At 39.4% G+C, this 15,443-nt stretch overlaps 1 protein-coding gene and 1 pseudogene across 3 annotated transcripts in view; one reads left to right on the top strand and one right to left on the bottom strand.

The window, feature by feature from the left end:
* On the bottom strand, positions 1-2,784 carry LOC139919067 (granzyme B-like). 2 transcript variants are annotated; one of them, XM_078285543.1, is made up of 5 exons: positions 2,724-2,784; positions 1,974-2,121; positions 1,651-1,792; positions 361-615; positions 1-277 (listed from the first exon to the last, which is right to left on the bottom strand). In XM_078285543.1, the coding sequence occupies exons 1-5, from the start codon at positions 2,782-2,784 to the stop codon at positions 110-112; spliced, it is 774 nt and encodes a 257-aa protein (XP_078141669.1). In that variant the 3' UTR covers positions 1-109. The 2 variants fall into 2 exon arrangements, with proteins under 2 accessions (XP_078141669.1, XP_071764758.1); XM_071908657.2 differs by lacking the exon at positions 2,724-2,784 and adding an exon at positions 2,221-2,379.
* Positions 2,785-13,506: 10,722 nt separating this feature from the next.
* The window catches only part of LOC139919069 (complement factor D-like), a 3,082-nt pseudogene continuing 1,145 nt past the window's right edge, over positions 13,507-15,443 (top strand). The window contains exons 1-4 of the transcript XR_013505092.1: positions 13,507-13,564; positions 13,674-13,821; positions 14,025-14,156; positions 14,682-14,944. The product of XR_013505092.1 is annotated as a complement factor D-like (transcript). The remainder of the gene's footprint in view (positions 13,565-13,673; positions 13,822-14,024; positions 14,157-14,681; positions 14,945-15,443) is intronic.

The following is a 15,443-nucleotide window of genomic DNA, read 5'->3' as shown; positions in this document are numbered from 1 at the left end:
AAGTTTATTATGCATTGGGTTAAGCAGCAGACATTGACAGAACTACTCAGATACCACGATACCTCTATATATAATAGTAGTATGTTGAAACAAAGCTTCTTGTATAATACTAATACATCTTACATGCCTTTTTCTTGAGAATCTTTTTGATCCAGGGTAGCAATTTTGATATCTCTGTATAGACATTGGGTAGATCTGGGTAGTCACAGCTCTTACTGTTGAAAGATACAATGCCGACTGCCTTCCCATTGCACACCAGAGGGCCACCAGAATCACCCTACGAGAGAAAAAACACATCTCAATATGTTCATTCATACCAGTTGACATTTTATATTTGTAAGGAAAAGGAATACAACACACCTGACAAAATCCTTTGTTTGTCTTATATCCACCTGCACAGATAACATTAGCTAGAGGGCGTTTCCATTCCCTCTGACAGACTTTCAGGTCGATGGTAGACACATCCACGACTCGCAGGTCATCAACATTCTGTCCATCAGTTTTAATGAATCCCCATCCGGCTACAATGCACTTTGTGTTGGCTTTGATGATTTTATCCTGACTTGGAAGTTTAATTTTTTTCATTGTTTTGCTTAGTTTAGCTTTCCTGGACAGCTAGAAACACATAGAATCAAAAAGTAAAAATTAAAAACAAGAAGGGCTTAATGTCACGACAAACTTCCTCTATCCATCTGTTAAACAGACCTCAAGTCAGCACCTGTCAGCATCTTTAGGTTCAAGGTCAAACAATGGCTGCATGACAGCAGTTCTCTATCTCTCCTTCTGCTCCGGAGGGGCAGAAAGAGAGATAGACGGCCACACACAGGACAACTCTCTGTTAGTCCCAGGAAGGGGGGGTCCGGACCCCCCTGTCCCCCCCGTAATTTCCGCCCCTGACACACACACACACACACACACACTGTAGCCATAGCTACAGCCACACACACACACACACAAACACACCCCAACCACCCAGACACACACATTCACACCACAGCTACCCGTGCACAGACACATAGCCTACACACACGCACGCACGCACACACGCACGCACGCACACACACACACACACACACACACACACACACACACACACACACACACAGCTAGAATCGCACTAGCAGCCACCTAGTACACCCTAGCAACCACCTGGAAACACTCTAGCAACCACCTAGTACAACCTAGCAACCACCTAGAACACCTTAGCAACCAACTTGAAACACCATAGCAACCACCTAGAAACAGCCTAGCGACCACATAGTACACCCTAGCAACCACCTAGTAAACCCTAGCAACCACCTAGAAACGGTACTCTACAGCAAGCCCACGCATTTTCTCCAGGAAAATTTTATTCTATTCTAGTTTAGAAGGTTGTTCTAAACAACCTTCTAAATATATATATATGTATGTATATATTGTGATGTATGCTGTTACTGATTTACCATCATGTTAATTGCATTAGAAATAAGTCTCTGATTTTAATGCGTCATACTTGACAATATTTTTCTATACATTTCAATTTTTACAATTGTTGAACTAAATGCAATGAAAAAATGAAACTTAACTAAACACAAGAGATTTGCAGAGGACTGTAAAATGCCACAATGTCACTCACGACTATTAGATTAGGTGGAATAAATATCTGCTTACTTTGAGCAGCATGATGTCATTCCCGTATTCGATGTCCACATAGGAGGGGTGTTTGTATTTCACTACATCATATCTTATTGTTTTCTCATTGACACTCTTTAGGTCGTGGGTACCAAGAACAACACTCATTTTGGCATTTTCCCTGAATAAATGATCAGTGAGAGATTGTCAATAGTTTTTGTCATGTAGTGCCACAAAAAATTATTAATTACTTTAGAAAATATTAGCCATATATAACATAAAGTCATGTTTACTCTTTAAATTTCTGATTTGATTTACAATCAAAGTAATCAGAGATTGCTTGTAGAGGAAAAGTAACTCACTCCGTGTCGCAGTGGGCAGCAGTGACTACAAACTCTTCGGTGACAAGGAATCCTCCACATACATGTGTTCCATCAATCTGCACTGATGCCATGTACAGTAATGACTTCCTCTGGGCTTTTTCCCCATTTATGATTTCACTCCCAAGTGCTGAAAAGAATGAAAAGATAGATAAATGAAAGAAAGAAAGGAAGATAAATCACCAATAGTTAATGTAAGCTCAAAGTTTTCCTCCTGAGAGAGTCTTACCTTTTTGTCCCAGACATGTCAGAACATGAAAAAGCAGAAATTTGTGCAAACCACGCATCATGCAGGCAAGACACTCAACCTGGTCTAATGGTGGTGTCAAATAGATCCTTATATACAGCAGAGTCTGCACTGCCTTGTGGTTCACATCTAGATTTCCTTATATCTGACAGCCACATCCTGTTTGTACCTGTGCAACTCTACAGTTAATGTCTTTTAGTGAAGATAGTGAGGTCAGGAGAGATGTGTTGTCACATAAGATTTCCAATGAAACTGTGACTATATGTGACTAAAACAACTGCTTGTGTTTCTGGTGGCTCAACAGGCTGAAGCACATATGTAATCAGTATGTCATCATGGGTTCAACTCAGAGTTCTGTCACATCTGTCACACTCTCTTCTTCACTCTCTCTCTTCATTTGCCATTCACTGGCTGTCTGACAAGGAAGAAGAGTGAAACAATGTACCTTAAATAATAATCAGTTTTTCCTCCAGAGAGAGTCTTACCTTTTTGTCCTAGACATGTCAAAACATGAAAAAGCAGAAATGTGTGCAAACCATACATCATGCAGGCAGGAAACCTGCTCATGGTGGTGTCAAATAGACCCAACAGGGTCTGCAGTGCACTGCCTTGTTCCTATCTAGATTTCCTTATATCTGACTTCTTATAGCCACATCCTGTCTGTACCTGTGCAGCTCTGCAGTTAATGAAGTATTATGCAATTTCAATCAGGAAGACTACTTATCATTCATTCATGCTTTCTCTTTACCCAATCAGAGTTGGTGAACACTTTCCCTCTTTTCCAGAGAACCAATCAGTGTTAGCCGACACTTCCCTCTCTTTTTCAAAGAGCCAATCGTCTAAGAGACGGGAGTATATACACGTCACCTTCTATGCTATTGCCCTTCTCTCAGATCTATGCTGTATGCTGCTGTCATTCCAGTCGCTGTGCTTACCTTCGTCCCTCCACCACCCCATCACCACCAATGTCCAGGCTCCAGAGGAACTCCCCAGGGAGACATCCTAATTCCTACGTCTATCCCGGATGTACTCCTAACTTCACGAATGGGAGGAGTTCCTCCATGGAGCTTACGCCAAAGTTTACTTCTTGTTTCATGTCATGAATAAAGTTTTTCATTCGAGCATTCATCCTAGTCTCTCCTGATTGAAATGTCTTTTAGTGAAGATAGTGAGGTCAGTGGAGAGATGTGTTGTCACATACTATTTCCAATGAAACTGTAACTAAAGCAACTGCTTGTGGTTCTGGTGGCTCAGCAGGCTGAAGCACATATCATGAAGTCAGTATGTCATGGGTTCAACTCAGAGTTCTGTCACAACTGTCAGACTCTCTTCCACCATTTAATTTAATTTACCATCCATTGTATAACTCCTAATAAATATAAATATGCTAAAAATGACAGCTAAAATCTTGAAGTGTTTTAATAAAAAAGAAAATAAGAAAAGATGAGTTTCATTTTCACTCTTATTGTGTGCTACCATATGAAGCCAACTGAAGCTGGATGAGTGCATGCAACTGAAATTAGACTTGAGCTAAGATGCAACACTAAGATGCAACACTTTTAGTAAGCACTAGTTGTGGTGAGGATCTATGCGATCATTAATCTTTGTGTTATCATCTTTTGACAGTTGTGTTCTCACAGCACACTCACACATTTCTATTCACCAAACACAAGCTGGAGACTTGAGCATTGATGAAAGCACTTAATGCTCTACAAACCAAATGTTTCAATCTAAATTACCTTCATCATATAAATGACTGCTAGATGACCACAGCAATATTATTACTTAGTCTGTTAATGTTGTAATTGACCAGAATTAAACATTTAGTCAATTTAGTGTGATGATAATTATACTTATGTATCAACTGGAAAATATGCTTTCATATGATGCAAACAAATACCCACCTGCACATAAACATATATACATGTATGCAGGCACATGCATACACAAACTCAGGCATGCAAAATCATTGGAGTTTTCTTTCCATGTCCATTAGATGTTGGGTTTACTGTATTTGGATGCATAATTGCATGGTCTCTCCCTACCAGCCTTCCTTTCTGTTCATTTCCTTGCCTGCAGGTAGTGTTGTCTAGTGGTCTCACACATATGCACTCACACTGATGAGGGCACGCACAGGCACACACACACGCATTCATGCTCTTCTCTCTCTCTCTCACACACACACACACACACACACAAGCGCACACTCACACACACTCTGACCCCGTTTGGGATGTACTTATTCTGTCTTGTGTGTTTTCTGAATTCACAACTGAGAACATTTCATAAATAAATGTGACTTGACTTGTAAGAAGTATCTCAGATAAGGACACATTCATTCAGTGTGTCTGCAGTACTATACAAGTCTGACTACATTACATCTTTATTTTTTTGTCTTTACCAATACAGTCAGATACCAATAGATGTAGTATTTGATATAAATGCGATACCTCTGGCTGTTATTATCTGGTCAGTACCTCATTATACCCAGCAGAGAGGGCCAGAGTCAGACATGTTTGAAGTAAGACTTTTGGTAACGCTTTAGATTACAGCCCGCAACGTACAGCGTAATTACTCCGGAGTTACGGTGTCAAATTTTGTACTAACGGTGTACCAGTACAGTATGTACTAATACATATATGTAGGTACAGGGGAACAAGATGTGAAGTTATGGAATAAGGGGGTAACAATTCGGGAACTTACAAAGAACTTATACTGTAGTTATTTTTTAATTACCGGGTACCTATTCTATTATTACAGGGTAGGCCTATGTATGACCTACTGAGCAATAATCTGGAAGTTTGGGAGGAACTTAGAGAGAACTTATACTGTAGTTATTTTTTAACTACTGGGTACCTATTCTAGTATTTCAGGGTACAGTATGACCATAAAACTGAGCAAAAATCTGGACCTTTCAGGGAAGATGGACTGATGATTTCTGCAGCACTTAATAAATCTTTGAATAGTAAGTGCCCCAATTTGGTTTTTCTGTAAATTGTTGTTTTTTAAAATAAAGTTCCAAAGACATCTAGTAGTTTGTGTGTGTGTGTGTGTGTGTGTGTGTGTGTGTGTGTGTGTGTGTGTGCGTGCGCGCATATACACAACAAGATGTGAAATGATGGAATAAGGGGGTAACCAGAATTATTATTATTATTATTTTTTAACTAACGAGTTCCTATTCTATTATTGCAGGGTACATTATGACCATAACATAAATTACCACATACTTGAATAACTTTTTGGTTATTAGCATGAATGTAATTTAATAATGATAATCATTCATTTATATGTACTTATAAATTAGAACGTGGGAACATAATGCCATGGGGAGATAAAATACGTATACACCTAATATGAAAACAAATATATATGACCGAAAAGTATAAATCAAATAAGTGACAAAGATTTGGATAGGAAAAACAATAAAAGCAATGCCATAAAGACAATAATAATGCAAGAGTACTCATGGATGTAGTACTATGTTATTTTTATATTACAGTTGTGACCTATAACCTTTCACATCAGCGTCATCAAAGTTCATCAAAGTTGAATGGGTACGCTTCATTCATATCAGATCACAGCAGGGGGCGATGGAGTGTTTTCTATAAAGAAATGGAAAAGGCTCTCCGCTCGCCCACCCTTCAGGCGTACGCTGGTGAGATGAAGGAACATACCCGATCTGTTCCCTGCTAACCTACTTTACAGCAAACATATGGTGGGTAATAATCAGAATATATTTATTGGCACAAAGCTGTCTGGTTTGTGGCTCATGTCAAATGTAGCGTTAACTGAACAAATGAAAGGTGTTGCTGGAGTGTTAGCTTGATAATCATTTGTTAGCTACTGAACGTTCACATCCTCGCTAATGCTGTGCGCCCCGCTGAAAGAGCAAAGCGTTACCCTGCAGTTTTTACAAGATAACACTAATGATTGCTCTAATAGAATTTACAACACTATGTCATTACATTCAATGTAATACAGTATAACGCTTGTGGGTTTGTGTCTTACAGAAGCTGAAACATGTTCAGGTGATTTTATTCACATAGCAACCTACACTAAGCTAATCTGCTACTGTCGTGTCGTTACTGCACTGGCTAAACTTTCACACATCCTCATTGGAACTTATATTAACTTGTGATTACTTTGCTGCCAATTAGCAACATATCAAACATGTCCTATGCTGCATTTAGGCTTTGTCAGTAAAATAAAATAAAAGGGGAAATCGCCCATGCTTCTGACTTCATGCCTTATTGCTCGATGACTACTGTTGTTGCAAGCTTGTCCCACCAGGTAATTGGAAATTAACCTCAACTTTTCCATTATTATTGTGCCACATATTTGTAATGGTTTGTTGACAAACTAGAAACAAGACACTGATTTTAGTTAGCTATACAGTATTTCTTGTATAGCCTTACGTAGCCAATTAATATTGTATTTATTCACATCTAGAATACCAGCGATGATGGCTTTGCGCCTGTGTGGCCAATAGTTTGATTCTTATGGCTTCTCACCAACTGGGAGACATCATAGCTGTCAGAAATCTAGACATCTCAGACTATAAATTACGGTCAAGAGACTGACACTACAGTTTTTCTCTATAGGATCAACATATGGTGCACCAGCTTCTTTCCCCTCATCTCAACCTCAACCCTGTCATCTTCATCAGAAGTGGAAAGGAAGATGAAAAAGAAGAACAAAATGAGGAAGCAATGCAAGAAAAACAAAGAAATAAAGAATTCAATGCTATTTGTTCCTTGAAGGTTTATAATTTATTTTGAAATAAGAAGTATGTTAAATAAAGGTTTTAAGTTAAGGATGTAAGATTTGGTTTTTAATATGATACAAGGCGTACAATGTACACTTAAGATTACAGCCGGCGTATCCTGTAGTTTTTTTTTTTTTTTTTTTTTAACCTTTATTTAACCAGGAGTGGAGTCTCATTGAGATTAAAAATCTCTTTTTCAAGAGTGTCCTGGCCAAGACAGGCAGCAGCACAGTTACACGGTTGCAGACATAAAACATAAAACAAACATATAACAATTTAGAATGAAAACAAAGAACACATTTCATCAACATTCAAAACATCTACAGCCAGATGTGTTTGCTTCCAAGTCATTTAGAAACACTTTAAAAGCATCCAGTGAGACCAGCTCCCGAAGATTCAGGTAATTTTGCAACTGATTCCAAGCAGAGGGAGCAGCATACCTAAACGCCCTTTTTCCCAGTTCAGTACGGACTTTAGGGACAGTTAGTAGGAATAAGTCCTGGGAGCGAAGACGATAACTTCCCATACTTTTTTGAAGGATGTAGATCCGTAGGTAAGATGGAAGCAGACCAAGAATAGCCTTATAAATAAGGATGTGCCAATGGTTAAGTCTGCGGGTGGACAAGGCAGACCATCCAACCCGAGCATACAAAGAGCAATGGTGAGTAAGGGCTTTAAAATTTGTAATAAATCTCAGTGCTCCATGGTAGACAGTATCCAGCGTGTGTAGGCATTGCGAAGATGCATGCATGTATATAACATCGCCGTAGTCCAGCACAGACATAAAGGTGGCAGCAACAAGTCTCCTTTTGGCCTCGAAGGTGTTACGCCCGGCCTAGGGGAAAACCGAGCATAGCATAAAAGTGACTCCCCTCTTTCCCAGCTCCCAAAGATGACCAGTGCCACAGCAGGTGCAGTCCAAACAAAATTGATTTATTAAACACCTCTTCAATAAGGTAGCCAAAAGCGTCGGGGGGAGCACAGCCAAAATAACAAACAGAACGATCTCTAATAAAAAAATAACTAACTTACCTAACTTAAGTAAGCGAAAACAAAAATACAAGCAGCTTACCTGCCTCCCTAACATAAACAAGAGAAAAGAAAACAAAGAAAAAGGCTTCTCACCCCTACGGCTACCGGGACTGCTCTTTCAGAAATTATTTACATTCTCAATAACAAAGTCAATCTACACCACTAGGTCAACACAGTATTCATGTGGCAAAGCACAGCACGGTCCGGTTGGGAGCCAGGAAGGAGAAGGAGTGAGCCGGCATCGGACAGACGCCCTTTTAAAAATAGGCGCCATCAGTCTCCCGTCCAATCACCAGCCGCCACCTGCAACTCAACAAACTGGAGAACATACAAACGGGGTGAACACCACCACCCTCAGGCAGGGAGGGATAAACAACAAAAACACACACTCAAATACAAATTATGACCCAGGGTCATAACAAAGGAAAAGCAAGACTTGTTTCTAAAATAAAAACCCAATTTCAACTTCAGTTTTTTCACCAGTTGCTGAATGTGAGGCTTAAATGAGAGAGAATCATCAATTACAATTCCTAGATACTTGTATTGAGATACGGACTCAATCTCAGAGCCCTGAAAAGTGGTGATAGATGGGAGGTTCAGTGGCTTGGATTTTGCATTCGAAAACATCATGAGTTTTGATTTGTCGGCATTCAAAACAAGTTTTAAGTCACACAGGGTACGTTGTACAGTATTAAAAGCAAGTTGTAGCTGACAGAGAGCCTGGTTTGGTGTAGACGCAGAGCAGTATATCACAGTATCATCGGCATAAAAGTGGAAATTTGCGTTGGAAACATTTTGAACGAGACTGTTGATATATATAATGAATAGTAGTGGTCCCAGGACCGATCCCTGTGGCACGCCCTTGGATACACTAAGGGAGCTAGAAGTGATACCTTCTGCCTGCACGCACTGAGATCTGCCTGATAGATAATTTTTAAACCAACAGACAGTTTGTTCTGACAGTCCTACACTGATAAGTCTTTGCATCAGTATTGCATGATCCACAGTATCAAAAGCCTTAGATAAATCAATGAAAAGGGCTGCACAATGTTGCTTGTTGTCTAAAGATTCAATAAAATCATTTACTACTTTTAAACCCGCTGTCACTGTGCTGTGTTTTTTCCTAAAACCTGATTGAAAATCAGATAAACTGTTGTTAGTGGATAAGAACTCTTTCAGTTGTTCACTCACAAGGGATTCCAGAACCTTAACCAGGACAGACAGTTTGGAGATGGGCCTATAGTTGTTTAGGACAGTAGGGTCACCCCCTTTCAACAGGGGAAGAACAAAAGCAGATTTCCATATGTGTGGAATTTCGTTTGTGTCCAGGGAGAGATTAAAAAGATGTGTCAAAGGTAGTGCGATAAAATCAGCTGCTAGCTTTAAAAAGTAAGGCTCCAGGTTATCAGGACCTGCCGATTTTCTAATGTCTAAAAGTTTGAGGGCTTTACGCACCTCTGAGACTGTAACCGGACTAAAATTAAAGGCTTGACCCACCGTAACATGACTGTCAGAACAAACAGCAGGGGAATTTCCATGGGCAATGTTGAGAGAGTCGAACAAGGAACCAGAGGCAATGAAATGCTCATTAAAACAACCAAGCATTTCGGCCTTATCAGAGATTTTATGTGAGTCCTTAACAATGCATGGAGGAAGCTCTATGCCATTTTTATTTCCAGCTAAGGATTTAATAGTCTTCCAGAATTTCAAGGGATTGTTTAGATTGTTTGAAGTTTCGGTGAGGAAATGATCAGCTTTGGCTTTTCTAATTGCAACTGTGCATTGGTTGCGCAGTCGCCTGAAAAGCAGCCAGTCTGAATCAAGACTTGTTCTCCTGGCTTTTGCCCATGCCACATTGCGCTCATGAAGTAAATTGGATAAATCTGACGTGAACCATGCATTGTTACGGCCTTTTAGTCTGTACTTTCTGAGGGGAGCATGCTTATCAACAATTTCAGTAAAACCATCATAAAATAATTTCCAGGCATTTTCAACGTCAGCAATGAGGTTAATTTTTTCCCAATCAAAGTAAAACAGGTCATGAAAAAACCCTTGCTCCATAAAATGTTTCATGTCACGCTTTATAATGATGCGTGGCTTGGTTTTGGGTACTTTTGTATTTCTAACTGTGGCAACGACACAGTGGTCACTAATGTCATTTGCAAAAACAGAAGCATCTGTGTATTTGTGAGGAACATTGGTTAGGATTAGATCAATTAGAGATGATTTTTCAGGACATTTCAGATTGGGTCTAGTGGGACTATCAACAATCTGAAAGAGATTTAGCGAATCACAATAAGCTTTAAAATCATCAGACACTGGTTGTAGCCAGTTCCAGTTTAGATCACCAATAACGACAATTTCATTAAAATTTAATCCCGATAGAAGCTGCATTAAAGAGGGTAGAGCACCACTGACAGCTGAAGGTGTCCTATAGCAACCAACGACAGTAATATGGAGAGTTTTAGAGACCTCAAGATCAAGAGCTAAAATTTCGAATTGCTTACCTACTGACGTAGAGAGAAGCACATTCACGTGAAACTTACTTTTAATAAAAATTGCGACACCCCCGCCCCTTTTGGGTCGGTCAGTCCTATATACATTATAACCATCAATTCTAATATCCTTGTTCAGAACAGATTTGCTTAGCCAAGTTTCAGATATAACAATTACATCAGCATCGGTTGAATGTGCCCAAATACGGATCATATCCATTTTAGCGATCAAACTGCGTACATTCAAATGGATGAAACCAAGACCAGTCCTTGATTTAAAATCGGCAGGAGTGTTAAAACTTAAAGCAGAATCGGGGCCTGGATTGGGTTGTACATTCCCTGAAATCAGCAGTAACAGAACAATTAGACACCTCTGCTTACGTGGTTTAATGGAAGTTTCTTTCTTAGTATTAACTTCTAATACAAAGTCACGAAGACAGCTTAAAGGAATGGTAAAATTATCTTGTAGAGCCATGACACTGATCAGACGGGCCAAGTCCACAGTATCAGAGAAGAACAGAGGCAGGGGTAACGATTTTACGCCCGGCGAACAGCCAGATGCGCACGTTCCCCGGTATGTTGCATCCAGGTTTGAGAGTACTGCACGGGAGTTGTCGGTCCCGTGGAGGCTTCCACCAGTGCCGCACAAAATTAACAAAGACAGAACAACAAAGAGCAGCGACATTGTACGTTTCAATCCCGTGAATCGGGATAATCCAATGAGAGCACCGGAGATTTAGGCTGCCCAAGAGAGCCAACTCCAAAACCCAACCAGGCGCTGAGTTTCGGACCACCACCACACAATGTAGCCAAGTTTAGCCTCGTCAACACACAGTCAGATACAATACAGTCAATAAAAGCAGAAGAGGTGCTGAAGGAAACAGGCCGAAGATCGGTGTGTGGTAGGGAACAGGTGTATTGAAGAAATCCAAGTCAGTGCCGTAAAATCCGATCCGTGATTTTTCGTAGATCGGCTGATGTCGTTGCGTGTCGTCACACGTAAACAGGAAATCAAACCCAGTGAGGCAACACTGTGTTACGAAGTTACCCTGTAACTAAATGTAACAAGGGGGGAACTACCACCACATATATATAACTTACTCTGTAACTACAGAGAACAATGTGAGAACATTTTGTTTCGATTTTACTTGCCTCAAAACATGGAAGAACAAACTAAATTAACTGCACAGTTTGCTGTCAGAAGAGCATATTAACCATATAGCCTATGCGTTGTGATTCATACGTTGTGTTTTATCTTGCTATATTTGTATTTATTTCCTGGGATGAAAGGAGGCCATGCACAGAGCTGAAAAAAAGGTAAGCTTGCACCTTGAGGAGCCGTAATGCCGGTCGAACACAACTGTCAGGGAGAAGAACATTTTAATGACTTCAAAATTGTCAACATGTGTTTACGCCGAAGCACAAGTGAGTGACATCTAGGGTGGGTGAATTCTGTCCGCCGATGGCAGGCGGAGCCACCAGGCCATAAACGAGCGTCCAGTAATGAAGTTTGCTAGTGAGGTGAAGTCTTCAGAGGCCGACAGTATCCATGACAACACACTGTCCTTTGGACCTTTGTTCCGAAGTAAACGCACAGATGTACCCCGTAGTTATTTTAAGTAGGCCTACTCCAAAATTATAAAGGAGTAATGTAGTTTGCCTGTGTGTTGGTAATAAGGTCATTTTGAAATAAAATCACATCAGATTTATTAAGTGTTGCAGAAATCATCACTCCATCTTCCCTGAAAGGTCCAGATTTTTACTCAGTTTTATGGTCATACTGTACCCTGAAATAATAGAATAGGTACCCAGTAGTTAAAAAATAACTACAGTATAAGTTCTCTCTAAGTTCCTCCCAGATTATTGCTCAGTAGGTCATACATAGGCCTACCCTGTAATAATAGAATAGGTACCTTTTCCATTTCTTTATAGAAAATGCTCCATCGCCCCCTGCTGTGATCTGATATGAATGAAGCGTACCCATTCAACTTTGATGAACTTTGATGACGCTGATGTGAAGGGTTATAGGTCACAACTGTAATATAAAAATAACATAGTACTACATCCATGAGTACTCTTGCATTATTATTGTCTTTATGGCATTGCTTTTATTGTTTTTCCTATCCAAATCTTTGTCACTTATTTGATTTATACTTTTCAGTCATATATATTTGTTTTCATATTAGGTGTATACGTATTTTACCTCCCCTTGGCATTATGTTCCCACGTTCTAATTTATAAGTACATATAAATGAATGATTATCATTATTAAATTACATTCATGCTAATAACCAAAAAGTTATTCAAGTATGTGGTAATTTATGTTATGGTCATAATGTATCCTGCAATAATAGAATAGGAACTCGTTAGTTAAAAAATAATAATAATAATAATTCTGGTTACCCCCTTATTCCATCATTTCACATCTTGTTGTGTATATGCGCGCACACACACACACACACACACACACACACACACACACACACACACAAACTACTAGATGTCTTTGGAACCTCATATTCCATAACTTCACATCTTGTTCCCCTGTACCTACATACACTGAACAAAAATATAAACGCAACACTTTTGGTTTTGCTCCCATTTTTCATGAGTTGAAATAAAAGATCTAAGACTTTTTCTATGCACACAAAAGGCTTATTTCTCTCAAATTTTGTTCACAAATTTGTTTAAATCCGTGTTAGTGAGCACTTCTCCTTTGCCGAGATAATCCACCCACCTGACAGGTGTGGCATATCAAGATGCTGATTGAACAGCATGATTATTGCACAGGTGTGCCTTGGGCTGGTCACAATAAAAGGCCACTCTAAAATGTGCTAGGTAAAATTATTCAGAAGTACAACAAGAGGTCAGATATAAGATAATCTCGATGTGAACTACAAGGCTGTGCAGACTCTGCTGTATATAAGGGTCCATTTGACTCCCCCTTGAGACCAGGTTGAGTGTCCTGCCTGCATGATGCGTGGTTTGCACACATTTCTGCTTTTTCATGCTCTGACATGTCTGGGACAAAAAGGTAAGACTCTCCCAGGAGGAAAAAAATATTATTTATCTTTTGGGCTCACATTAACTATTCGTGATCTATATTTCTTTACTTCATTTATCTATCTTTACATTCTTTTCAGCACTTGGGAGTGAAATCATAAATGGAGAAAAAGCCCAGGAGAAGTCATTGCTGTACATGGCATCAGTGCAGTTTAACGGAAAACATGTTTGTGGAGGATTCCTTGTCAACAAAGAGTTTGTAGTCACTGCTGTCCACTGCGACCCGAAGTGAGTTACTTTTCCTCTACAAGCAATCTCTGATTCCTTCGATTTTAAAAAAAAAAATCTGAAATTCAAAGAGTAAACATGACTTTATGTTATATATGCCTAATATTTTCAAAAGTGATGAATCATTTTTTTGTGGCACTACATGAGAAAAACTATTGACAATCTCTTGCTGATCATTTATTCAGGGGATATGGCAAAATGAGTGTTCTTGGTACCCACGACCTCAAGTGTGTCAATGAGGAAACGATGAGATACGATGTAATGAAATGCAAACACCCCTCCTATGATGGTGTCCAATACGGGAATGACCATGATAAATGATCATGCTCCTCAAAGTAAGCATATATTTATTCAACCTAATCTAATAGTTGTGAATGACACTACAATTTTGCATTCCTCAGCAAATCCCTTGTGTTAAGTTTTGTTTAATTTAGTTCAACAATTGTAAAAAATGTAATGTATAGAAAAACATTGTAGAGCATGACGCATTCAAATCAGAGACTTATTTGTAATGCAATTGAATGTAAAAAAAACACGGTGGTAAATAAGTAGCACCTATAAACCACATAAACATTACTCGAAAAAAAAAGATATATATACAAGTGTGTGTGTATATATACTGTGTGTATATATAGCCTACAGTATGTACTGTATAAATAAGCAAGTTCTAAAATATGCTATTCAGACCAAAAAGCTAACAACAACGAATTGAACTAACTATTCAGTTCAACAAACATTGCATATAACACTTTAACTGCCAACAATAACAAATAAATAAAATATAAAATAAATCATTCTGCAGCTCTGTCTTGCAGCCATTGTTTGACTTTCACCCTAAAGATGTGTTTGTGTGTTTCTAGCTGTCTAGGAAAGCTAAACTAACTGAAACGATGAAAACAATTAAACTTCCAAGTCAGGATGAAATCATCAAAGCCAACACAAAGTGCATTGTAGCTGGATGGGGATTAATTAAAACTGGCGGTACGGTTGTTGATGCCCTGCGAGTTGTGGATGTGTCTACCATCGACCTGAAAGTCTGTCAGAAGGAATGGAACCAGATTCCAGGAGGGCCGTTCACCCTTCCTGCCAATATTATCTGTGCAGGTGGATATGAGTCAAACAAGTTAGTTAGTTAGTTTTATTGTCCCCGGGGGGAAATTCTTTTCCACAAAACTGTACATCATAAGGAGAACCAACAATACACCTCCCACACATCATCACACAACAATACCAGGCAGTAACAATACGTAGGGTATAACACAGCAGCACATAGTAGTGGCGGGCAAAAACAACATAAAAAGACAAGACTCATAGTTCCCTCGGCGAGTCACCCTGTTTAGGGCTGCTATGGCTGCGGGTATCAGGCTTTTGCCAAAGCGAGCCCTTCTGCACCTCAGAGTCCTGTACCTGCGCCCAGAGGGCAGTACAGTGAAGTGGCGATTGAGTGGGTGTGTGATGTCCTGTGCTATTGTATTTGCAATGCGTTCAAAGGATCTTGTCAGGTGTGTTGTATTCCTTTTCTCTACAAATATAAAATGTAAACTGGTATGAATGAACATATTGAGATATGTTTTTTTTCTCTCATAGGGTGATTCTGGTGTGCAATAGGAAGGCAGTCAGCA

Source organism: Centroberyx gerrardi, chromosome 9, assembly GCF_048128805.1.
Source record: "Centroberyx gerrardi isolate f3 chromosome 9, fCenGer3.hap1.cur.20231027, whole genome shotgun sequence".
NCBI lineage: Eukaryota > Metazoa > Chordata > Actinopteri > Beryciformes > Berycidae > Centroberyx > Centroberyx gerrardi.
The sequence above is the reverse complement of the archived record's forward strand: the minus strand, read 5'-3'. Positions and strand labels throughout refer to the sequence as shown.

Excerpts from the sequence above, each read along its gene's own strand:
- LOC139919067 (XM_078285543.1), bottom strand. The coding sequence starts at position 2,784 with ATGATGTATGGTTTGCACACATTTCTGCTTTTTCATGTTTTGACATGT. Across the intron at positions 616-1,650 it reads ATGACATCATGCTGCTCAAA|CTGTCCAGGAAAGCTAAACT; the intron begins GTAAGCAGATAT and ends ATGTGTTTCTAG. Across the intron at positions 278-360 it reads CAAACAAAGGATTTTGTCAG|GGTGATTCTGGTGGCCCTCT; the intron begins GTGTGTTGTATT and ends TTTCTCTCGTAG.